Raw genomic sequence first — 26,122 nt, 5'->3', positions numbered from 1 at the left:
AGAAGGGACAAGAGAGGAGCAGCAGCCTCAGGAAATCAAAGATTTGCTAGAAGAATTTTCAGAAGTTTTTCAGCAGCTCGTGTCCTTACCACCTATCAGGACATGTGACCATGCAATTCCCTTGAAGTCAGGGGCTCAACCATTCAAGCTTAAGCCCTATAGATACCCCCATTCTCAGAAGGATGAAATTGAGAAGCAGGTTACAGTGATGTTACAACAGGGAATTGCAAGGCACAGCAACAGTCCATTTGCATCACCAGTTTTACTGGTTAAGAAGAAGGAAGGCTCTTGGCGATTCTATGTGGACTACAGGAAGCTGAATGAAATCACCATCAAAGATTGCTATCCCATTCCAAATGTGGACGAGCTGCTGAATGAGCTGGCTGGATCCAAGTATAAGTCTAAGCTGGACTTGACTGCAGGTTTCCATCAGATCAGGGTCAAACCTCAAGATGTGTACAAGACAGCATTTCAAACTCATTGTGGCCATTATGAGTTTTTAGTCATGCCTTTTGGGCTGACTAATGCTCTTGTAACTTTTCAGTCCTTAATGAACCAAGTTTTTCAACCTTATTTGAGAAAATTTGTTTTAGTCTTCTTCGATGACATCCTGACCTATAGTAAGACGTGGGAACTACACTTGCAGCACCTAAGGCTTGTGTTGACTGTGCTAAGGGAGAATCAGTTGTTTGCTAAAAGCTCAAAGTGTTCATTTGCACAGACTAGAGTGGATTATTTGGGACATACCATCTCAGAGAAAAGAGTTAGCATGGATTCTTCCAAGGTGAGCAGTATGCTGACCTGGCCTACACCCAAATCAGTGAAGGAGTTAAGAGGATTTCTTGGACTCACAGGGTACTACAGACGATTCATTAAAGGTTATGGGATCCTGTGTAGACCACTGACTGAACTACTGAGGAAGGATGCATTTTTTTGGACTGACACAACTCAGGAGGCCTTTGACTTGCTCAAAAGAGTCATGACCACAGCTCCAGTACTCAGGTTGCCTGACTTTAAGCAGCCATTTGTGGTAGAAACTGATGCGGGTGGAGGGGGAATTCGAGCTGTGCTTATGCAGGAGGGACATCCTATTGCATTTCTCAGTAAATCATTGAGTCCAAAGAATTTAGGGCTGTCTGCCTATGAAAAAGAATTGCTGGCATTAGTAATGGCGGTAACAAAATGGAGACACTACCTAGTAGGCTACCACTTCATCATCAGGACTGGCCATCAATCTCTAAAATACTTACTGGATCAGAAGTTGACAACAGCGATACAGCACAAATGGTTAACCAAGCTTCTGGGACTGGATTATGAAATTCAGTACAAAAGGGGCAGTGAGAATTTGGTAGCTGATGCACTTTCTGGGAGAGCTGCAATGGAAGGTAGGAAGAAGAACGAGGCAGGCACTTGCCTGGCTTTAACTACTGTTAAACCAGTGTGGATGACAGAAATAGTCAAAAGCTATGAGCATGACTCTCACTGTCAAGAGTTAATTGCCAAGATGATATTGGAACCTGAATTTCCAGACCAGTATCAACTAAGTGATGGCATCATCAGGTACAGAGGGAAGCTCTATGTGGGGTCAAGTAATGGAGTCAGGGAGCAAATCATGGAAGCGTTGCACTCTTCTTCCATTGGAGGCCATTCAGGGCAGAGAGTGAGTTGGCACAGGATCAGTAGTATATTTTATTGGCCTGAATTGAAACAGGATGTTAGGAGATTTGTGCAGGCATGTGATAACTGTCAGAGGAATAAGGCTGAGCACATTCAGCATCCGGGACTTCTACAACCTCTTCCTATACCCAGTCAAGCGTGGACACACATCTCTATGGACTTCATAGAGAAACTACCACCCTCACAAAACTTTGATACTATTCTGGTGGTTGTGGATCGATTCACCAAGTACAGTCACTTCTTGTTGCTGGTTCATCCCTTTTTAGCCAGGCAGGTGGCACAAGTTTTCATTGATCAGGTGTATAAGCTTCATGGATTGCCTGAAACTATAGTTACAGATAGAGACAAAATCTTTACTAGCCACTTCTGGAGGAAGTTATTTCGATTGGTGGGGGTGAAATTGTGTTACAGTTCTGCATACCATCCAGAGACAGACGGTCAAACTGAAAGAGTTAACCAGTGTGTAGAAGCTTATTTGAGGTGCATGACTGGAGAATTTCCCAGTCAGTGGAGTAAGTGGCTTCCCCTGGCTGAATGGTGGTACAATTCTGCTTATCACTCAAGCTTGAATGTGACTTCCTTTGAAGCCCTCTATGGCTACAAGGCATTACCCTTACCAATGGGTCCCTACTGTGACTCTACCATTCCTGCAGCAGCTCAAGCACTCCAGGACAGGATGAGGATCTCAGCCAGTATCAAGGAGCATCTGCTCAAGGCTCAGCAACGAACGAAATATTTTACAGACAGGCATAGAACCGAGAGGAGTTTCGAAGTTGGGGATTTAGTGTTTCTCAAGCTGCAACCAAATAGGCAGCAAACCATGGCCATTCGAAAGAACCTCAAGCTGTCAGCAAAATTCTATGGGCCTTTTGAAGTGGAAGAGAAGATAGGAGAGGTCGCTTATAAGCTCAAATTACCCCCTGCAGCTAGAATACACCCAGTGTTCCATGTTTCTCTATTGAAGAAGAGAATTGGTCCACCACAGCAGGTCTCCACTACCTTGCCAGAGTTCGATTTGCAGGATCAATGCCTCTTGATGCCAGAAATGATTCTGAAGAGACGAGCTATTCTGAGGAAGGGGCTGCCTGTGGTACAATATCTGATCAAATGGCAACAATTGGAGTATGAGGAAGCATCCTGGGAAGATAAGGATTTCATGGAGCAACAATTTCCTGAATTCAAGACTTGCGGACAAGTCTAAACTGAAGGAGGAGGCAATGTCAAGAACAACGATCATACGTCGTCGTTTTAGTGAGTCTAGTTAAATGAAGCAGTTGCAAGAGAAACGGTGTCGCTTTACTATAAAATGTTAGTTAGTCGGTTGCATTAGGTTATAAATAAGGAGCTCTGTGATTGGTAAGGATATCTGATTGTAATAACAAATTTCTGTTACATTTCTCTCTTTCTCTCATTCTTGATTCTCTCTCTTTTCCCATTTCCCTCCAATTTCCAAATCTGATTCACCGACCCTGACAGAAACCAGACTAGTTTGACCGAGGTTTTCTATTGGTGCTCTCGATTATATTTGTTCTCTTTTGATGGAGCCCTTGATTTATTTGACTTCTTTTTGTGTTTCTTTTGCATACTAGTTGTTTGTCAGGGGGTCTGGAACTAAGGCATGGGCAAAAAGAGTGATAGACTGGTGTTTGCAAGGCTTCTGGAAATAGATCTAAGGCTTTCATTAGTCCAATCTATGGGATTTATTCATAATTTGGGCACTAACATTTTGATTCCCCCACTAGGGTTATCTCTATTTATACAGCCCAAACCAAAGGCATATCCCGGACTCCATTTTCTTATTGCCTGATATCTGTTCCTTTTGATGCTTTCCTCGCCCACCTTCCTTTCCGCCTTCTGCCTCTCCTGTTCTTGCTCTGTCTTTTCCCTCCTATAGGAACATGTTGATTGCTGGTGGCCATCCACAGTTTTCTTGATTGAAAGATAGGTTTATAAATTTGGCATACTGAATTTGGCCTCTTGAAATTGTATTTTAATTTGTTTTAGAGTTTTTGCTTGAAAATCAGAAAAGGCATCAGGGGTTATGGTTGAGTTTGGGCTTTTGTTAGCTGCTAGAGAATTTTCAATATGTTATGTCAAATCAAATTTCAGCTCTCTTTGGTTTCCTGATCATAGAAGCTATTCTTCAATTGAACTATTGTGTTCTCTCATTATTAACCTTTTTATTGTTTGGGCCTAATGAAGATGGGATGAGAAACTGACAGAGTGGTGATACCATGCGTTAATGGATAGATTAGGTAATAGGTCATGCATCAGTAACAGTTCAGGCAACAAATCAAAGATCAAGGGTAGTTCAGCCATAGAGTTGCTATCATATAGAGAAATGCTATCTAGGCTCTCACTCTTTTTGTTTTTTTCCTTTTTAATAGATTAAGGTAAAACATAGAGAAATGCAGAAATATGGAAGAGATGCAGAAACATAACCACACAATAGGATGCACTTGGGCAATGTAATGTTATTTCTGCAAAATTTTTTTAAACACTCACCATCTATTATCTTGAATGAACCTATCAAGTCCAATCATGTAATTGGAAACAAAGAGGTAATAATCTCTATAGAATTTTCTATTCAGTTAGTATCAGTGAATATTTCACGCTTGCAGAAATAAAGGACAGATGGTTGACATGCGTGCTAACATCAGAATTCTCTCTTTCTGAGCTTGTTCCTTTCTCTCTCCATAGAATTTTCTATCTCCGGGGTTGTTCCCAGCTATACCTTTATCAGAATCCAATTCCTTTTTTTTTTTTTTTTGTCTGTTTTTCAATCTACGTGACTTAGCATGTGAATCTTATTTTGCCGAAGCAAGCTAAGTATTTTAACTCTTTCTATTTTGTTTGAAGCTCCTTTATGGTTTCAAATACTTACCCTGAGAATCTAGACGTTGCTATGTCAGAATATTCTGTGTGAGAATGACATTTTAGCTGTTGCTGTAAATCATTGTGTAATGTGTCATCCAATGAGTAGTTTTTCTAACCAGTCATAGAGAAATTGGAAAAAGAAAACGTCTTTTGATACATTGATTTTGCCAAGAAAGCTTCTGCCCGTATTAATTTTGTTTTGCATGGATTCAATCCAGATTTGATTTCCTTAACTCAGGACTTCTATCTTGACAATGTTGTCAGCTGAAAGCACTAAGATTTTCTTTGACTTGCTGAAGACAAGTGCACAGTCCATGTCAATCCCCGACATTGACCAAGTTTTGGAGGAAGTATTACTGAAGCTGCCAGTCGATGTTCTACTCACTTTCAAATGTGTATCCAAGCAATGGCTCTCTATCATCTCCCATCCAGCATTTGGCTATCTACATTTCCGAGGCAACCCTGGCATGTATTTCGTTGCTGGCTTCCTTTTCTATCATTTGTCTGAGCCTCGTAATCCCAGAAGTGCCTTCATTTACCTTGAAGGTTACAAAAAAGCATATCCATTGCGCTCGTTGAATTTTATTGGTGCAAATCCTGACATACACAGAATATGGTCTTGCAATGGCTTGCTGTGTTTATGCGTTTTTACTGGTGGGAAGTACTGTTGTTGTGAATAGTACATTTGTAACCCCACCACAAATAAATCTATCAAACTGCCTGATCTTGAGAGTCCTCTGGCATCAAGAATATTGTCCATGACTATAGCATTTGATCCTTACGTGTCGCAGTACTATAAAGCTGTTTGTGTTTCAATTGTCGGAATGCAATATCGCTTCTCTATCTACTCATCTGAAACCAAAATCTGGAGAGAAGCTGGTAATGCTTTGGACATAACCAATGAGGATCATTATCTTAAAAGAGGTGTTTTCTGTAATAATTCTGTGCATTGGATTAGCAAGTTGGGGCCTTTTTTGCATTTTGATACGGATAAAGAGTGCGTTCAAATGATGCCGGCAACTCCAATACATATGGGAAAGTGAAAAAAGGTTGATTCTGCACTTTCGGTCTTCAAAGGGGCACCTGCATCTGATTGAATTGCGGAGGTCAAACACTGCTTTGGCATACTTCTTGGAGATGAAGAGGGACTACTAAGAATGGGTTCTTCTGAGGTACAGTGTTAATTTTAGTCAGTTAACTAGAATACGCACTGCTTTGGATTTCTGTCGTATGAACTGCATACGGTATTATTTTCCGCTGGAGAATGAACCTCACAGATTCTGCCTCGTAATATCGACTGCTCACGCGACTGGTGCAACTCTCTCATAATTCAAAACATTTTGATAGGGTAAGGTCTCCTTGTGAACCTGACCAGGGTTTCATGAATCATGACACAATTCAAGTGGTACAGATGCGACCCTCATATCATGACCCTCACAGCTGTTTGATCGATGCCGGCAAAAGTAAAGCTATCAGAAGTTTATTTAGTGAAGGATCTTGCAATTCATGTATTATGTCAAACCTGACATTCACCTTTCCTGGTTCCAAAGATAAGATTATACAGGTGCTATGTGTATCGATTGAACTCTACATGCAAACATTGATTAATCCATACTCCTTTTTTGGGATATGTTTAAGTGTTTGTTCTAGTAAATTCTGTAAATCTCTCAATAGGTACATCTTTACGACTAGGATGATCAGCTAGTTTGGGACAGGAACTTGAGATGCAAACAGGTACTATCTCATGAAAAGAGATGCATGATTTAGAAGGAAATGGTCTGAGCAAGATGCTGAACATGGTTTATGGTTTCGATCTTACTTTCCGTCGGTATATATAGTATATCAGTCAATATATCAGGAATTGGAATAGATTTCTGCAGTATCTTCGATTGAACTCAGCTGCAGGATTTCTTGAAGTTGAATTTCAGGTATAGTTTTCCAAAATAAAACCAATCAAAGTTTTACAAAGTGAAGAGATGGAAGTAGCTTTTGGTCCCAAGTTTAGGGAACCAACCTCAGATGGGCATGCACAACCCCACCACATACTACTGTTTTTGCATGGAGTCTTGGGAGTTGCTCCAACTTAAAATTGATCAAGGAATAAGATCAAAGTACATGAAAAGGCAGCATCATTTTCATTTCCAGTGTCTCTTGGCCTAAACCAGTTACCACATTTTACGAGATTTCTATCATTTTCAATTGAAAGCCATGTGCAGAATAAATCAACTCAAACTGGAAATGAATTGCGTCTTGGCATGGACTTTGTTCAAGCGGAGTTAGAAAAGTATCATTTACTCCTTCATTGCCTGCGTAAACTTATGTACAAAAATCAGTTTGGCAATCTTTTTTGGATCACAGTCAACTTGCCTGGTAAAGTGAGTTTAGCAAGTTGAGTCAGCTCATGCTTGCAGTTCCATATCAACTTTCAATGGTCTTGGTTTTTTTTTTCTCCTCTTTTCTTTTTTGATTAAAGTATTAGATTATTTTGTAATTTTATTGGCATTGATTAACTTTGTTTTTTCAAAAATACAAGGCTAAATAAGAATTGATAAAGCCCACCACCATAATAATACTACTATATATGATCCACCGCGGCCTAGATTTGTCTCAACCACATTTTGGGTACAAATTTTTCCCGATTAATTATTTGGTGTGATATGCAAGTATGTGCTTGATTTTCTCATATTGGGATTTTTAAAACCCCAGCAAGTAGAACATTGTTCTTTTTGGATTTTGGTTGTATTCATTGGTCTGTACCTTTTTCTTCAGACTGAGCGGCTAATTTTTTGTCATCCTCTTGTTGGATAATTGGCTACAACAATGTTAACACTATCTGCTTGAGTCGTGCGTAGCACTGTCCTAAGAAACTATTTCATGAAATTGAAATATTTCCCCAGGATTAAACAAGCCTTCTTCTATTTATTGCGAACAAGAAAGACAAACTTTCTTCTTGTTGCAAACTAGAAGGACCAGAACTAGCAAATTAAAACCAGCAGATATATATATAAAAAGGATGAGAACAGAATTATCAGGAAGATATCAACTAACAAAAAAAAAAAAAAAAGAGAGAGAGAGAGAGGGATAGAGCAGCTATCAAAAGATATTAACTGAAGCTGCTGGGGTGATTTTCTGAGGGAGAAGTGGATCCTATTTATAGACTTCAGAGTGAGGTGCAACCCTTCTCACTTCCGATGTGGGACAAAGACTGCAACCCTTCTCACTTCTCAATGTGGGACAGAGAAAATAATACTTCTCATTTTTTCGATGTGGGACAAAGAATATTTTTGAAATACTATATATTTTACAACAATCTCCCACCTATTTCAAAAAAATTCTTTGAATAAAGGAAGAATTTTAAAAGTACTCTGCTGGATTTGGTTGAAATGTAATTAGATTGGTGTCTTTTGGACTATGAACCAAACATAGATTGATAAAATATGATCTACAGAATTATTGGTGAAATATAAATTTCTATGAACCAATAACTCTTGATGTATGACAGAGATTTTATCAATCACATTACAACCCATAATTTGCTGTTAACGCGATTTTGCGCTTTTTGGCCGTGCGCCTGCCTGGTTATTCATGAGAGCTCTAAAGATTTGACCAATGACTCTTATAGGAGCGGCCCCACTCCACTCTCATATAGGTGAATTCATCAAGTGTATATTGCTTTAACTACACCTCCCTAATGGGATATGAATTCATTAAGAGTTTTAACTCATCCTCACAATTACTCAAAGCACTTATCTCTAGAGAGACTTAAATTGAAGTGCTTTACCATCAATATTGACTTGTTATTACCCATATGAACCTACTTCATGGGATCACCAATCACATAGGTTGGGTTACTGTCTCTATTGACAACTTGTTGGTCGAAGTCCCATTTCTTTTGTAGTTTGAAGAATCAATTTTCTTCCTACGGGTTTAGTCAGAGGATCGGCCAAATTCAACTCTGACTTTACATAATCAATGGAAATAATTCCATCTCTAAGCAGCTGCTTTACGACATCATGTCTCAATCTCATGTGTCGACTTTTACAATTATACGATTTATTTTTAGCTATGGCAATCGCTGCTTGACAGTCACAATGTATGGACACAGGAGGCAACAAATCCTTAGTTGAAGGAATATTAGCTAAGAAATTTCTCAACCACTCGGCCTCAGTCCCTGTCAGTTCCAGAGCTACAAACTCTGACTCCATTGTTGATCTAGCAATGATTGTCTGTCTAGCAGATTTCCATGCTATTGCACCACCACCAAGGGTGAACACATAACCACTAGTGGATTTCGTATCATTTGAATCAGAGATCCAATTAGCATCACTGTAACCTTCTAATACAGTGGGAAATCCACTATACAGGATACCAAAATTCATGGTACCTCTCAAATATTTCATTAGTCTGACTAATGCAAACCAATGCTCACGGTTGGGATTATGAGTATATCTACTCAGTCGACATACAGCATAAGCTATATCAGGTCTAGTAAAATTCATCAGATGCATCAGACTCCCAATAATCTGAGCATATCTAGACTGAGCAATTGGGTCACCATTATTTTTCTTTAATTGAGTGTTAGCATCATAAGGAGTACTCACAGGTGTCACATCATAATTTTCAAACTTCCTAAGAAGTCTTTCTGTATAATGTTCTTGTGACAACATTATACCATCACATTTCCTTATGATTTTAACACCCAATATTATTTTGGCTTCACCCAAATCTTTCATATCAAAATTAGAAGACAAAAAATATTTAGTACTATTTACAATATCTAGACTAGTACCAAATATAAGCATGTCATCCACATATAAACTGATTATCACATATTGATCATTTATAATTTTGACATATACACATTTATCCACTTCTACAGACGAGAAACCATCTTTCATCAATACTTGATCAAATTTCTCATGCCACTGTTTAGGAGCTTGTTTTAGGCCATAAAGAGATTTAATTAGTTTACAAACCTTATTTTCTTGTCCAGATACAATACATCCCTCAGGTTGAAACATATAAATTTCTTTTTCTAAATCACCATTTAAAAAGGCTGTTTTGACATCCATTTGATGAATAACAAGTTTATGGATAGAAGCTAAAGCAAATAAAACTCGAATAGACGCAATTCTAGTTACTGGTGCAAATGTATCAAAATAATCAATATTTTATTTTTGAGAAAATCCTTTTGCTACTAAACGAGCTTTGTACTTTTCTATAGAGCCATCAGAGTTATATTTTCTTTTAAAAATCCATTTGCAACCAATAGGTTTTGCACCAGGAGGTAAGTCTACCAAAATCCAAGTTTTATTTGACAAGATAGAATCTATTTCAGATTTAATTGCTTCTTTCCAAAATTTACACTCAGGAGAAGAAATAGCATCGGAGTATGTTAAAGGATCATTATCAACAAGAAAGGTTTGGAATTCATTTCCAAATGAAAATTCTTTTCTTGGCCTTTTGCTCCTTCTTAATTCCTCAATTGGAATAATTTCCTTATTTATTTCAACAGGTGCATGAGAAATTTTACTAGACAGTGGAAAAATATGTTCAAAAAATTCAGCATTCTTTGTCTCAATAATTGTATTACAATCAAGTATATCACTTCTTAACACAAGAAATCTATATGCAGCACTATGTTCAGCATATCCAATAAACATACAATCAGAAGTTTTAGAACCTATTTTCCTTTTCTTAGGTTCAGGCAACAAGACTTTAGCAAGACACCCCCAAACTTTTAAATATTTCAAATTTGGTTTATAATTTTTCCATAACTCATAAGGTGTTTTGCCAGTCTTTTTATGTGGGATTCTATTTTGTAAGTGACATGCAGATAATATAGCTTCTCCCCATAAATTATCTGGAGCATGAGAACTAATTAACATAGAGTTCATCATTTCTTTTAATGTTCTATTTTTCCTTTCAGCTACTCCATTAGATTCTGGAGAATAAGGTGGAGTTATTTCATGTATTATGTCTTCCTGTTCACAAAGGTTATCTAAAGTTAAATATTCTCCACCCCTATCTGATCTAATTCTTTTTATCCTTTTATTAAGTTGATTTTCTACTTCAGACTTATAGGATAAAAAGGCATTATAAGTATCATCTTTATTTCTAAGTAAATAAACTTTGGTATATCTAGAATAGTCATCTATAAAGGTGACATAATACCTTTTCCCACCTCTAGTCATTGTTTGTTTTAAATCACCTAAATCAGTATGAATTAAATTTAATAACTCAGTTTCTCTATGGACAGTTATACAACTTTTCTTTGTTATTTTAGCTTCTGCACATATTTCACATTTGTCCATATTATCATTAATACCAGAAATTAGACCACATGATTGCATTTTCTTTATATAACCAATATTAACATGTCCTAATCTAGCATGCCATAAAGAAATGGAATCAACAATATAAGCAGAAGAAGATGCATTTTCATTTATCACATTGGAAATATTAAGTACAAAAAGTCCCTGATTACAATAGCCTTTCCCTACAAACACATTATTTCTTGTCATTACAATCTTTTCAGATTCGAATGATACTTTCACCCCAACTTTTCCAAGCAAAGCCACAGAAACAAGATTTGCCCGAATATTTGGAACATGCAGCACATCATTAAGAGCCAAAGTATTTCCTGAAGTGAGTTTCAATAGTACTTTGCCCTTACCCAGAACTTTAGTAGTTCGTGAGTCTGCAAGGTAGACTATTTTTTTCATCATCCCCTATTGAAGTATAGGAGGAAAACGCTTCTCGATTTGCACATATGTGCCGAGTAGCCCCAGAGTCTACCACCCATTCTTTAACATTAGCTGCAATGTTCACTTGAGAGATGACTGCAGCAATTATTTCATCTCCTTCGGTTAAATTAACCTTAGGAGGATTACCATTTGCTTTGTCACCTTTATTGTATCTATACAGGGCAACATAATGTTCTGATTTTCTACAATAATGGCAATTGCCTTTCTTTTTCTTAAAGTTGGGAATATTAGGCTTGTAATTGGAATTTTTTAGTCTATTATACTGGGACTTATTGGCTTGCATATAGCTACAATACACGTCAAATAATTCATTTAAGAGTGTTTGTAAAATAGTATGCCTACATACCTTATTGGCATATTGCCACGATTCTTGTATTTTGACATCTGTGGTTGAAGCAGGTTGGGACTCCGTTAGTGCATAGACCACTCCATGGATGTCGAGTCGTGAGTGTACTCGTTCTTGCCACCTTTTGAAATTTTCATTGGCGAAAATTTCAATTTTGGATACATCTGGAAAGGGCTTGGCGAATGGTAGTGCCACTGCAACAGTTGCTGATGAAGGCTGCGGGGTGCTAACATTGTCAGATGCCTTAGTTTCTTAGATTGTTGGATAATTGGCTACAACAATGTTAACACTATCTGCTTGAGTCGTGCGTAGCACTGTCCTAAGAAACTATTTCATGAAATTGAAATGTTTCCCCAGGATTAAACAAGCCTTCTTCTATTTATTGCGAACAAGAAAGACAAACTTTCTTCTTGTTGCAAACTAGAAGGACCAGAACTAGCAAATTAAAACCAGCAGATATATATATAAAAAGGATGAGAACAGAATTATCAGGAAGATATCAACTAACAAAAAAAAAAATAAAAGAGAGAGAGAGAGAGGGATAGAGCAGCTATCAAAAGATATTAACTGAAGCTGCTGGGGTGATTTTCTGAGGGAGAAGTGGATCCTATTTATAGACTTCAGAGTGAGGTGCAACCCTTCTCACTTCCGATGTGGGACAAAGACTGCAACCCTTCTCACTTCTCAATGTGGGACAGAGAAAATAATACTTCTCATTTTTTCGATGTGGGACAAAGAATATTTTTGAAATACTATATATTTTACAACAATCATGTTAGATAGCAGAAACTATAGCAAATGCATTATATTTTGCCAATGTTTTGGTACACGTAAGGTCAATCGTAGGTGCTACACCATGAATTTGCATTCAATTGCTACACCAGATGTAAATGCAGAATTTGTATATCCTTGGATGGGATTTGTTGCAAATGTTCCTGATGACAATAGAAATGGATAAGATGTTGGAAGCTGTGGCTCTGAGGTTAAGAATGATCTGACTATGAAAGGGTTTAATCCAATGACTGTGCAACCATTCTGGAACTGTGCAACATTATCAGGGTATGCAATAGTTGAGTTCAACAAGAACTAGACAGGATTGTCTTCAGGCAATGGCGTTTGAAGAGAATTTTGAAGCAGAGAATCTTGGTAGGAGGGATTACTATGAAGCATATAACGGGTGATAAGCATGGTTCAAAGTCGCGGTCACGGCCTGGACCGTTCCACGCCAGTCTTGGCATATCGGTCACGGTGAGACGCAAATTTTGAATCATTTAATATTCTAAAAATTGTAAATAATATTCAAAAATATGCTGAACAAAAATAATTAACAAAATTAACAAAAGAAAATTTGTCAAATGTAAATTTGTGAGTTGACTCGGACCAATTCGGCCGAGACTATCAGTATCGGAGACTTTTCAGACGAGTTCTCGGTGAATCAAGTATCTCGGAGTCATCTCATTTCGATATCATATCAGAGGGTTCGTTCCGGTGACAACTTAGCCGAGTTGTCTCGGTCTCGGCAGAGACTTTGAACCATGCTTCCGGGTGATAAGTGGTATAGATGGGTTGCCTGTGCTGATGATTATCATTCATCAGAATTAATTGGAGAATATCTTCAAGAGAAGGCAGATTTGACGACTATTGCTGATATTGAAGCAGAAGTGAAGTGAAGCAAATAACTTCACGGCTTATTGACAATTTTACCAAGGAAATACAAGATAACTGCAGGTCCCTCAGGGTTTGTGAGCGTAAATACAATGAAACTATTATACTCTCATTCGATTTGATGACTCGAAATGATGAGATGGGTCGATTCCATAATGAAAGTGTGTACTCATTCCTCACATCCAGAGAATGATATCTTTAGTTGTTAATGATTTGATGCAGTGTTATTTCGCTTTCACCCTTTTCACTAGTGACAATATCTGCATTGATTTTCCCTCACTTTCTTCCGTTCACATGAATCAGAGATACGAAAGATGCAGGACACCATGCTAATCAGTTGAAAAGGTATCTTCAGAGCATGCAGCCAGAGGCATGGAAACAAAAGCTGATTGAGCGTAAGAAAGAATTGGAGAAACGGGAGGTTCAGAATGAAATAGAGAGGCAAAAACTTGAACTACAGAATAAAATGGTACATATCTGAACATACCATTGAAGATAAATGAGAACAACCCAACCCACATTGAACGTATGCAATACTAGAATTTGGAACTGCAAGCAGAAAAAGAGAGCAACAATCAACAGAGGAATAGCATTCCAGCAGTTGAAATATAAACCACTCAAATCAAAAGCTAAAAGAGTTCGCAACCTAATGAAATTGTTAGCCTTGTTTTGTTGTTTAATAGATGAAACTTGACATTACTGTACCCTTCTTCTTTTGAGTTGTTCAACAATGATATATGATATGTTCCAGTCGCTGAACAATCTCTGTAGTTAAGCGGTTCCTATATCTATGAACTTCTGTCAAAACTGGTAATCAATTTAGAAAACAGATATTTGTCTGCTGTGTCATGATCATGGTTCGCCAACTCGGCCGAGTCATAACCAGAACAGTCCCTACCGTTCCGATACCGATACCCGAAACGCCGATTATACCATATCCGATTTGAATCGCTCCGAAACAGTTGATATTAACCGAGTTAGAACGGTGTAGAAGGATACCAGCCAAATTCTCGGATTCGACTCGGATATGAACCGGTCAGATCATAAACAGCAACAAGAACACAGAGAGTCGGCCACCCATGCTTTCTTGTTTTCTTTCTCAACCACAAAGACAAGATTTAGGGGAAAAGGAGGATAAGGGGAGAAGCATACCGTCAATTTCTGTGTGCCTTTTGCAGAGAGGGAAGGAGAAAACAGAGAGAAAGAAAAGAGAAAAGAAAGAACGAGGGTCACAGCAGTATCTAGAGTGATTATTTGGAGAAGCGAGCTGAAGGGGTTCTTCAATTTCTTCATCGTCCGGCTATGAAGGAAGGAGAGGAGAAAAACAGAGGGTGACGGCAGAGAGGGAAGGAGACAACAGAGGGAAAGGGAAAGTGAAAAAAAGAATGAAGTTGACTGCTGAATATCACATCTGGAGCTGAAGGGATCTTCAATTTCTTCGTCATCTGTACCGGGCGAAGGGGTCTTCAATCTGGCCGTGAAGGAGGAGAAAAAGGGCGAAAGGGAAATTGGAAAAAAAATGAAGAAAGGGACGGCCAAATCTGAGAGGAACAACACTAGTTGCAATGATCGTATGCTCTCCTTGGCTGCTGAAGAAGTGGAAGACAGCGTTGCTGAGTTGGATTCTGCATCATCTGTTGCTACTCCTTGGGATGTCTTTTCTCTCTTGTCCTTTCTCATTTATGGGTCCCTGCTTTGTAGAAAAGCTGGAAAGATTTGAAAAAAGGACAATTGGATAGTGCAAAAAAGCTGTTGTAGCATGTTTTGTCTTCGAAGTAACATGCAATTAACGTATCATGCTTTATTATGCTAAGAGAAGCTGGGGCTTTTGTACCGGATCAGGGAAAAATATAGAAGGAAAAATTGGAAGCACCTGAAGTTCAAGTTTGGCCCAAGTAATTAAGTGAAAATGCTTGTTTCTTTATATCTTTGCATTTCATAATATTATTTGATAAATATTTTTTTTATTGTATTAAATAAATACCGTTATTTTCTTTGTGTATAGAGATTTGTATTGTATTATGTAAGATATGATAATTTTATTCTTATATATAATTATTTATCTCATATAAAATAGAATTAGAATGTACATTTGATTCTAAAATCATTTATTACTAATGCTATAGGCCCTTATGGTAATGACAGTATTATTTTATTTAATAATCAGTAACTATATATGATAATGTAGGTATTTAGTAAATTTAATTTGATAATTGTGTTTTTAATGGTATTTTCTATTTTTAGTCAATTTTTCAGATTTTGAAAAAAATTTTATACACTATAATGTGCGTATCACCCGATATTTAACCGATATGCCGCGACGGATGTGGAACAATCGAGACCGCGACGTGACCGCGACCCGCGACGGCGAACCATGGTCATGATATGCGACTAAACTAGCTGGAAAATGTGAAGAGCGCTGCACGTTTGTTCAATAACTACTTGTAAAACTGAAAGAATCTCCTATATGTTTTAGGTCATTTGTAATTCAAACAAGCTGAAGTCCTTTGAGACGTGATTGGACCATTGTCTCCTCGATTCTTGATTTACTGACTAGCAAATCATTGGCAAAGCTGCTGCAGCAAGTCTCCAATCTTAAATTACCTGAGACAACTTCATTTTAACACTAACACTTTTTAGTTGAAGTCTTCGTAGTAGATGTTGTCAAAGAATAAACAAGATTTGCTCATTCAGACTGATTGACGAATTTAATCCTTTAATATGCCCCAAGCTTGCATCAAAACTATGTTAGACAAGTTTGCCTTAATACAGTCGTACATTTCTCCTATGATGGAATGCTGATCTCATATTAAACTAAAGCACATTATATGGTTGATCAAATACAACTCAAGTCTTGACATTTAACTCATTATAATCTCGCCTTGGAATAGATTAAGAAGATATTAAATGCCTTTCACTTCCTTGTACCGGATCAAATCCTCAATATTCCACCTTCACTCCAAAAAGCCAACAGGATCAAGTTCTTGGTGAGGGATCAATTGTGATGTGACAACAGTCTTAATTAAAAACAGAACCAGGTGGTGGAAGTTTACATTGTTAGTTTGCAGATGACGGAAATGCTATAATCTGCTGGTCCTTGAAAGACTTCCCATGTCTTTGGCTTTCTGGCGGAGAACAAATTTTTGTATTTTTCCTGTTGAAGTTTTTGGCAATTCCTCAAAAACAACAGTTCGTGGAGCCATATAATGTGGCAAATGATCACGGCAATACTTGATAATTTCATCTGCATTTGCATTACAATCATCCTTCAATTTGACAAATGCACAAGGTGTTTCACCCCAATAATCATCTGGTCTTCCAACAACTGCAGCTTCCAGAACTGCGGGATGGCTATAAATCACTGATTCCACCTCAATCGAGCTAATATTCTCCCCTCCTGAGATGATAATGTCTTTGGATCGATCTTTTAATTCTATGTATCCATCAGGGTGTCTCACCCCCACGTCCCCACTTCGAAACCATCCACCTTTAAAAGCATCAGCTGTTGCTTTACTATCCTTAAAGTATCCATTCATGATGGTGTTGCCTCTGAACATCACCTCACCCCTTGTTTTTGTGTCCGGTGGTACGCTTTGCATTGTTTCTGGATCTTTGATATCGAGTTCTTCCATGCCAAGGTGGTGCAACCCTTGACGAGCCTTGACCTTGGCCTTTGCATCAGGTGGTAGTGAATTCCACTCAGGTTTCCAAGTGCAAACTGTTCCAGGATCCTATGTTTCGGTCAAGCCATAGGAATGAGTAACATTGAATCCCAGCTCCTCCATCTTAAAAAGTACATGAGGAGGAGGGGGGCAGCGCCTGTCATCACTATCACTTTTCCTAGAAGCAGTCTCCGATCAACAGACGGTGCATTAATTATCATATTTAATACTGTAGGTGCACCACCCATGTGGCTCACTTGGTGCTTAGCTATGCACTCAAAAATCCCTTTTGCAGTTACATTTCTTAGACAAACATTTGTGCCGCCCTGTGCTGCAACGGCCCAAGTAAGGCACCAGCCATTGCAATGGAACATCAGAACAGTACACAAATAAACAGGCATGGATGGCATTTCGTTTAAAAGAGCAGCTGCCAGAGAATTGAGGTAGGCTCCTCTGTGACTGTAGACTAGAGGTGGCAATATGGATAAATGGTTCATAATTGGTTTTGACTTAATGGATGGTGGATGAAATTTATCCAATCCATTTAGATCCATTTAATAAATGGATCTAAATGGATGGATCTAAATGGATTAAATAAAAACCAATTATCCATTTATAATCCATTTAAATATTTTTGTTACTTTTTTTTTTGTATTACCATTTCTTGTAAATTCAAGCCACAAAATACCACGGATGTAAATTCAAGCAAAATGAACCTTCATTTCACTAAAAAACTATCTGAAATTATTATTATTATTATTATTATATATATATGTATATATATATTACATATTACAGAGTAGCCATATATTGCAAACTAGCCCAAACAATAGAAGTCCTGCATAGACCGTTTGTAGGGTATCTACAAAAATACCAACACTGGCTTTTATTCGTACTCACACAACACTTGCAATGTCTACTACTAAAGCCACGGATGACTTTTGAGCTCAACATCTAGTAATCAGGTGCATGGGTGTACCAAGCAGGCCATGTTCCCTTTGTCCTGACCTCTTCAAAGCCAATCGAAATCCCACGTACTGTGGAGTTTAGAAGAAGAAACAAAGGAATAATTAATTAGTTCAGCAGTAAACCCCAACATTCAGTTTCAGGGTTGGTTACCATTCACGGGAACGGCTTTTTCACACCCCAACAGCAATTTTAGGATGGCTCCTTTTTTAGTCATTTCCTTTCCCTCTCTTTTATTTGGTTTTTAAGTAAATGGATATATATGATTTTTGTGGATAATCCATATAAATCCATTTAATTTAATGGTTTTACTTTGATCAACCATTTAAAACCAATACTATAAATGGATAATCCATTATCCATTTAATTATGGATTATATGGATGGATAAATGGATCTCAATCCAAATTGCCACTTCTACTGTAGACAACACCTTTGGGGCTTGATGTTGTACCTGAAGTGTAATTCAAAGCAATAGGATCCCACTCATCATGTGGCCTTATAACCTCAAAGTCTGGTCTTCCTGATGCCAAGAAAGATTCGTACTCTAAATTGTCATTATTGAAATACATGTCACTAACCCTGGAAGATGAGCTAGCTTGGTCAGGAATCACAACTAATTTAGGCGTCTTGCTGCTTGTCTTTAGTAGAATTCCTAATGCCCCTTCTGCAATATGAAGTAACTGATAATCAACAAAAATGGCTTTTGCACCTGAGTGTTTTAGCAATGTCGACACCATTGCTGAATCATGACGTATATTGAGAGGGGAAAAAATTCCCCCCGCCCCCGCCCCATCCCCTGCCCCGCCACCTGCAAAAAAAAAGTATATATATATAAATAAATATATATAATATGTAATTTAATTAGTTATAAACTTATGATAATGATATTATTAGTTAGATATATTATATAATATATATTAATGTATGCAATATAATTGATATTATCAGTTATATGAATAATTAGACATGTCTACTAATATAATTTATTAATTAGTTATACTAAATTTACTAATACATTTATACTAAATTTCTAATTACACTTAATAGAATAACACTTTTTTCTCGAAAAAAAGCACAAACACAATAATGAATTAGTGATTGTATTTGTACAAAAAGTGAAAACTTGACTATTTTAGTTGTATTTATTTCATCATGTTGGATTGTATTCAAATAACTTTTGTTTGATTGTTTTTATGAGTTTCAATTGTAAAATTACAATGAATAATAACTTGATGATGTATTGATATTTTAGTATTTGATAATTTATTAAAATTTAACTATAATAAAATTTTATTAACCCCGCGACGACAATTTTATTAACCCCGCAGGTGGAAGCGGGGCGAGTGGGAGGCGGGGGATGGGGCGGGGGTCGGGGGGAATTAATAGGCAACGGGGCAAGGGGTGGGGGAGGGGGAGGGGTCCCCCGCTCCAACTCCGCCCCGTTGCCATCCCTAGACACACCACATCAGGTGGTTTAGACAAGAGAACACAGTCTTCTGTTGCATATGCACGCAAACTGTTTGACTTGTAATCCATGAAATACAGGGAAATCTAAGAAAGGAAAGAAAAGTTTTAAGGTTCTGAGGTAGTTCATGTTTTCAGCTACACTTGACGAGTTCTAGTGTGCTCTGTGTATAACTTGACAATATTTTAGGGAGAAATGTGGAGGAGTCCATTCAATAGGCCATGGACAAGTTGAATTCAAAGTTTCAAGCTTTTCATAAAGCTCAAGCCCTCAGGTCTAGCTAATTCAGTGTACCTATATCTTAGGAAACTCAACCTTACTTTCAAATTTAAGCATGTGACAAGACTTGATTTAGAAGATCTTCTAGGCACTCAATGTTCTATAACAAAACGTTTACTTTTAGCCTCATCACAAACCAGCAGAAATATTTTCAGCCAGCAGAAGTATTACTTCCAGCTCATCAAGTCCTCTATCAGAAGTATCATTAACCAGCAGATGGAATTTCTGGTATACTTATCAAGAAAGGAACCTCATCATTGTACCATAACTGAACAGCAAGACATAGCTAGACTGCAGGATTCAAAGAACTTTGCCAAAACATTCCAATGGTTAAAGCACACAGATATTAGCACCAGAGATGCTTGAAGCTACATTCAAACTTGAAAAAGCACCTGAAGTTCAGATATCAAGATTAGACCTATTCAAATACAAAAGGTCAACATTTTTGTAGCGTACTTGCTAGGAAAGTAGTGTTCGACAAACTCTGTCGTAAATGGCTGCTGAGAAACCAAAATTGACCCTCAAATGCACAATTCCATAAGTTAGCAATTTCATAGTGATATCTTTACTATAATGCTCCAGACACTCAAAAGCTTCTTGATAGGTTAGCATGTCTTTTACAGGTTTCAAGTAATCTGGTTCCATTAGGTGCCAAATTCCCCTTCCCCCACCATATCCATGCGACCTTTCTTTTTTTTTTTTTAACAAAATAAAAAAGAAAAAGGTTGAAAGAATTTAGAGTTGGGTAACAGCAATAAATTGCATAATTAAACCTCCGACTACTACAAAGTCACTGAATTGAGGCATGAAAATGACCCACCAAAAAAATATATATAAGGGGCAGTTGGTCCCTTGTGGGCTCATTGAAATGGAATCAATCTATAGTAATGATGTCAATGCATGTCTATTCAACAACCCGTGCAATGATTGATAGAGACAAAAAATACCCAGATGATATCATTCCAAACAAAGGCAGAAATCATTTTTAACATTCCAACTAGCTCCCAACAACCAAGTAATCAGAAGAAAATTACAATCCAAAAAAAAAAAGATTCAATCGTGATAATTAACCAACAACAGAACAAATTGAAGGACTTTTAATTACAGAACAAATTGAAGCATAGAAATTAAAGAAAACAAAACGAACTGGACAAGAAGAAAATGCAGGTAAATTGTGAATAACAAAGAAAGCCCAGAAAATTCAAGGATTAAATGGGAACTTACAACATCATGACGGGAGATTCCGAGGGAGTGAAGAGCAGAAGCGAGTCTGGCGCACCTGCCACGAGTTTCTGCCCAAGTGAACTTTAAATCGCCATACACTACTGAAATCCTGTCTCTGTATACAATTGCCGAACGCTCCAAGAAACTTATGGGCGTCAGAGGTACATAATTTGCTGAGCATTTGACAGTACCCTCCATTGATGATTCTATCCTTTTATCTGAAAATCCAAAAGAGCGCTTCTACTATCAACAGGAAAGTAGATAAGAGAGGTTGTTTTCCTGTTGAAACTTGGGCGATGGATTGTGCAGTATCGTTGAAGTATGCTACAAATAAATGGACCCTTCCTTGCGTGGGGTGTGAATTTACCGAATGAGGCCTTTGTTGACTCAGCTGCAAATTGAAGGTTGGCTATATGCTGCAGATGTGACAACTTGTCGGCAACAAGGTGTGGCTACGAATTGTTGGCAACTTCCAGGAAGTCTCCTCTTTAGAGTGTAGCTTTGCAAAAAGTGGAAAAATTTGGAAGCGCAAAAAGTTGTGTGGAAAAATTTCATTCCCGCAAGTTTTAGCCTCCTTGCTGCCCTTAGTTGCCAAAGTTGAACCATATCCTTCCTTGTCTCATCGCAGAAAGCATCCCCCCATCACCATTGCAGAACACTTTCATCCTAATTCCAATCCCAAGCGAGAAAAAATGGCTGATACTGCTGTTAGTGCTACTATTCAGGTTGCATTGCAGTCGGTTGTTTCCCTTGCCGCTGATCATGTTAATCTGGTTCGTGAATTCCCAACGGAGCTGGAGAGACTCAACAAATCTGCTGAAATGATTCGAGGCTTCTTGGCTGGTGCCGACGAGCAAATGCATAGCTCAGACGTGAAAATTTGGCTCAAGCAGCTGGAAGAAGAGGTTTTCAAAGCTGACAATGTGCTGGACGAGCTCAACTGTGAAAATCTTCGTCGGAAGGTGAAGTATCAGTATTGTTTCTTCAATGAAAATTGAGGGTTAGCACAAGTTCAAGAAGTGCTAAATCTAAAGTGTTTACTCACGAAAGTAGAGGAGCATTTTTGTGGTTTTAGTAATTTGTTTCATGTAATTTCATAGAAGAAATAAACTTGTAGTTAATTTCATAACCATAAAAGTAGGTATGGCTTAGGTACAAGTATAGTTGATTCACTACGAGAGTTGGTTTCACTTACATTAGAAAATTACACCATAACTAACTAAGATAATAATATTCAATTAATCGGTAATTTCACTTGCAAGAATAGTTAGGAATTCCACAGCTCTAAGAGCTTTCTATTGTTTTTTATATTAATTTTATTTCATATTTATAGTGTAGATTTAATTTCTTGCACTAAATAATAAAGGAATTTGAAAACCGCCAATAATTGACAATCTTTTTCATGGGGTTGACATTTAATATCCCTATACTTGACAAATGATCTATATACTTGTAGAAAATAGGGTGTTTAGTTTTATTAAAATTTGATGCATGCTAGAACCTCATCATATACCTCTAAAATCTAAATAGCCTTCTGATAATAATTTGTTAGGCTGATATGAACTCATCTAGTAAGGTTTGAACTCGTATTCGACAAGATCCTGGATCTAGACAAAGAAATCAAGTTGATGTGCGGAAGAACTCTTGACCCTTCTAAACCCCGAGTTTACGAGCTAAAATGAATTCTCAACCCACAAACTAATGATTTAGTGAACCAAGGTGTTTGGTAGATGATGCCATAACCAACTGTAGTTTATTGGTTGATAAGTTGTGAATACTCAAGAAGAATTCTCAAGTATTCAGTGAAGATCTCTTGGACAAGAGAGTTGCAAAAACATAAGATTTTTTGGCTGAAAATTTTGTTCTTATTAAGCTCCAAATAACATGTCTAAAGGCTATATTTATAGCCTTTTAGAAGACTTAAGAAACCTACTCAAATTTGAAAACGACTTACTACTTTCCTAAAACCCTAATCGGCTTTATCATTGGCCAACATGACTTAGGCTGTTTATCCTTCAACTTATGACTCAACTCAACTACCAACTAACACTAATTAACAACTAACAACGTTGGAAATTAAATAAATCAAACGACATGAAGAATTAACCATAAAACAAGCTCGGATTATTCCTCCTCCTTGCACCCAATTGCATGTTCATCACTTTGACTTGCATCAACAACTTGAATGAGCGTATAAAGTGTTGATTCATCATACTCAAGACCTTGAAAGTTACTTGTATCACCCACTTGAGTTTGTATTTCACGATCTAAGTTTCTTAGCATGCGCTCTTGTTATTAGACCTCTTGGGATAAGTTGAATGTCACTACTTGAACTTGGAACATCCCACCCTTGAGGAGCACGATCAGCCATGGATCCATCATCATTCCCCTCCTTTTGAAGGCAAATTTTTTTCAAATCAAACTCATCATCTGCAAGATTTGGACTCAAGTCAGTGACATTAAATGTAACATGCACCATACTCACCTGGCAGGTCAAGTTTATATGCATTATCATTGATCCGCTCTACAACTTGAAATGGTCCATCTCCCCTTGACAAAAGCTTGTTACGCCTATAAACTAGATACCTTTCTTTCCTCATGTGAATCACACCTAATCACTAGACTCAAAAATTATCATACGGCGTCCTTTATTAGCTTGTTGCATAAATTGGAGTGTAGGTTTTTTTTAATGTTTGCTTGAACCTTAGTATGAAGGTCTCGCACAAATTCAGCTCTTTTCTTTCCATCTAAATTAACTCTTTCAGACATAGGCAAAGGAGATAAATTTAGTGGAGTAAGAGGATTAAAACCACATACAACTTCGAAAGGTGAACATTGTGTAGTGCTGTGAATCGTGCGATTATATGCAAACTCAATATGTGGGAGACAATCTTTCCATGTTTTCAAATTTTTTTTAATGATTACATGTAATAGAGTAGAAAGAGTCCTATTAACTACCTCAGTTTACCCATCAGTTTGTAGATGACTAGAAGTAGAAAATAGAAGTTTAGTTCCAAATTTACTCCATAGAATTTTCTAGAAGTAACTTAAGAACTTAACATCTCTATCAAACACTAATGCGTGGCATACCATGTAAGCAAACAATTTCTCTAAAGAATAACTCAGCCATATGCTTTGCATTATCAATTTTAAGACATGGAATGAAATATACCATCTTAGAAAATCTATCAACTACAACATACACAGAATCATGACTATATCTAGTTCTAGGCAGATCAAGCACAAAATTCATAGAAAAATCAACCCATGGTAAGTTAGGAATTGGCAATGGAGTGTATAGACCATAAGGGTTTATCTTTGATTTTACATGATGACAAGTAACACACTTTTGAACTACCTTTTCAACATTGTGTTTCATTTTAAACCAATAGATGTGCTCTTGTAGAATGACCAAACTTTTAGCAACTCCAAAATGACCCATTAAATCTCCACTATGAGTCTCACGGGTTAGACGACTTCGAATTGAGCAATTGGGCATGCACAACTTGTCTTTGAAGAACTAGTAATCCTGTGAAATATAGTAGTACTTACGGGACTGCCGTAATAGAGATTCAAAATTTTCTCCAAAATCTGGATCATTAGCGTAACATTCCTTAAGGAGTTCAAAACCAAGAAACTTACAATCAAGTGTAGTGATAAGAGTGTACTTTATAAAAAATGCATTAGCAACAATGTTACTCTTACCAACCTTATACTTAATCACGAATAGAAAGCTATCTATGAAAGCAATTCATTTTGCATGTCGCTTGCTCAATTTAGTTTGAAACTTAATGTGCTTAAACGACTCGTAATCAGTGTGCAAGACAAACTCCTTTGGTAGCAAATAATGTTGCCACATTTGAAGAGTTTGAACCAATGCCAAGAACTCTTTGTCATAACTTGAATAGTTTAATGGAACTCCATTTTTCGCTAAAGTATGAAACAGGGCGACTTTCTTGGAGTAGAATAACTCCAATACTTATACCAGAAACATCACATTTAACTTCAAAAGTTTTGTTAAAATTAGGTAAATGAAATACGAGTGCATGTGTGAGTTTGTATTTAAGCAATTGGAAGGACTTAACTTGTTCTTCTCCCCAATGGAATGGCACATTCTTCTTGATGATAGAAGTAAGCGGTGCAACAATTGTGCTAAAATCCTTAGCAAGGCGTCGATAGAAACTAGGCAAACCATGGAAGTTTCTAATTTCACTAATGTTTGTAGGTGTCAACCAAGTCTCTATTGCTTTCATCTTGTCTTGATCAACATGTATACCTTGCGACTTCACAATATATCATAGGAAGACAATTTGATTAGTGCAAAAAGTACACTTTTTAAAATTAGCATAAAGCCTTTCCTTCCTAAGTACGTCCAGAACAGCTTGTAAATATTGAACATGTTCATCAAGATTGTTGCTATAGGCCAAAATATCATCAAAGTACACTACAATAAATTTACCAAAAAACTGGCATAAAACTTGGTTCCTTAATCTCATGAATGTATTCGGTGTATTAGTTAAGTTAAAGGGTATCACTAATCACTCATACAATCCATGCTTAATTTTGAAAGCAATTTTCCACTCATCTCCCTCTCTTATGCGAATTTGATGATACCCACTCTTTAAGTGACAGCGCCATAACGTTCATAACTATTGGTCTAGGTGTGAACAATTTTATGATGTTTTAGTGGATGTTTATTAATATGGGTCAAAGTTGAATTAAATATATGTCAATCAATTACTTTTTATCATCAACAGCATTTGATTGTTTGTTTGGTGTTGTTGCTTTCATGTCCCCATTTGGTAAGACAAAATGGCCCTAAGCTCTAACAAAGTATATCTCTAATTTTTGTAATGGGTGAAAATGGCAATGATTTTTAGCTTACTGGTAATGAGTCATGTGTTTTGTACGTGATTATAATATTATAAAATATTATATTTTTTATGCGTTAAAATTTATTTGTGAAAATTTTTTAAAATTTAGCATTTGCATATTTGCAATTTTCTATTTTTATTTAATTTTTCATCTTCTTTCATTAATTGTTCTTAAAATCGTTATTTTAAAAGCAAGAACAAAGGTTCACAAAATGTTATATCTATAAATTCATATAAAACTACCAGAAAATTTTTAACAAATATGGATGCATTTAGTGTCTTTCAATTCACAATAATGGTTCTAAGGGCAATTAATTA

The 26,122-nt window shown here is 37.1% G+C and overlaps 2 protein-coding genes and 1 pseudogene across 2 annotated transcripts; 1 reads left to right on the top strand and 2 right to left on the bottom strand.

Moving 5' to 3' along the window:
- The first annotated feature begins 4,808 nt into the window (after positions 1-4,808).
- LOC140015549 (F-box protein At5g07610-like) lies at positions 4,809-5,597 on the top strand. The gene is made up of 2 exons (XM_072068220.1): positions 4,809-5,215; positions 5,303-5,597. Exons 1-2 carry the CDS (start codon positions 4,809-4,811, stop codon positions 5,595-5,597), a joined length of 702 nt encoding a protein of 233 aa, XP_071924321.1.
- Positions 5,598-10,974: 5,377 nt separating this feature from the next.
- On the bottom strand, positions 10,975-15,012 carry LOC140007909 (uncharacterized). Its single transcript, XM_072051593.1, has 2 exons — positions 14,485-15,012; positions 10,975-11,883 (listed from the first exon to the last, which is right to left on the bottom strand). Exons 1-2 carry the CDS (start codon positions 15,010-15,012, stop codon positions 11,239-11,241), a joined length of 1,173 nt encoding a protein of 390 aa, XP_071907694.1. The 3' UTR covers positions 10,975-11,238.
- A 1,108-nt stretch (positions 15,013-16,120) lies between these two features.
- Positions 16,121-21,896, bottom strand: LOC113697876 (butanoate--CoA ligase AAE1-like; annotated as a pseudogene).
- Between the last annotated feature and the right edge of the window lie 4,226 nt (positions 21,897-26,122).

Source organism: Coffea arabica, chromosome 1e (genome assembly GCF_036785885.1).
Source record: "Coffea arabica cultivar ET-39 chromosome 1e, Coffea Arabica ET-39 HiFi, whole genome shotgun sequence".
Lineage (NCBI taxonomy): Eukaryota > Viridiplantae > Streptophyta > Magnoliopsida > Gentianales > Rubiaceae > Coffea > Coffea arabica.
This window is presented reverse-complemented; position numbering and strand designations above follow the sequence as displayed.

Bases quoted from the DNA above. Each gene is read 5' to 3' on its own strand.
- LOC140015549 (XM_072068220.1), top strand. From the start codon at position 4,809: ATGTTGTCAGCTGAAAGCACTAAGATTTTCTTTGACTTGCTGAAGACA. The intron at 5,216-5,302 runs GTACTGTTGTTG...TCTGGCATCAAG, and splicing joins TGCGTTTTTACTGGTGGGAA to AATATTGTCCATGACTATAG.
- LOC140007909 (XM_072051593.1), bottom strand. From the start codon at position 15,012: ATGAGAAAGGACAAGAGAGAAAAGACATCCCAAGGAGTAGCAACAGAT. The intron at 11,884-14,484 runs GTATGCTTCTCC...AGCACCCCGCAG, and splicing joins AAGGCACACAGAAATTGACG to CCTTCATCAGCAACTGTTGC.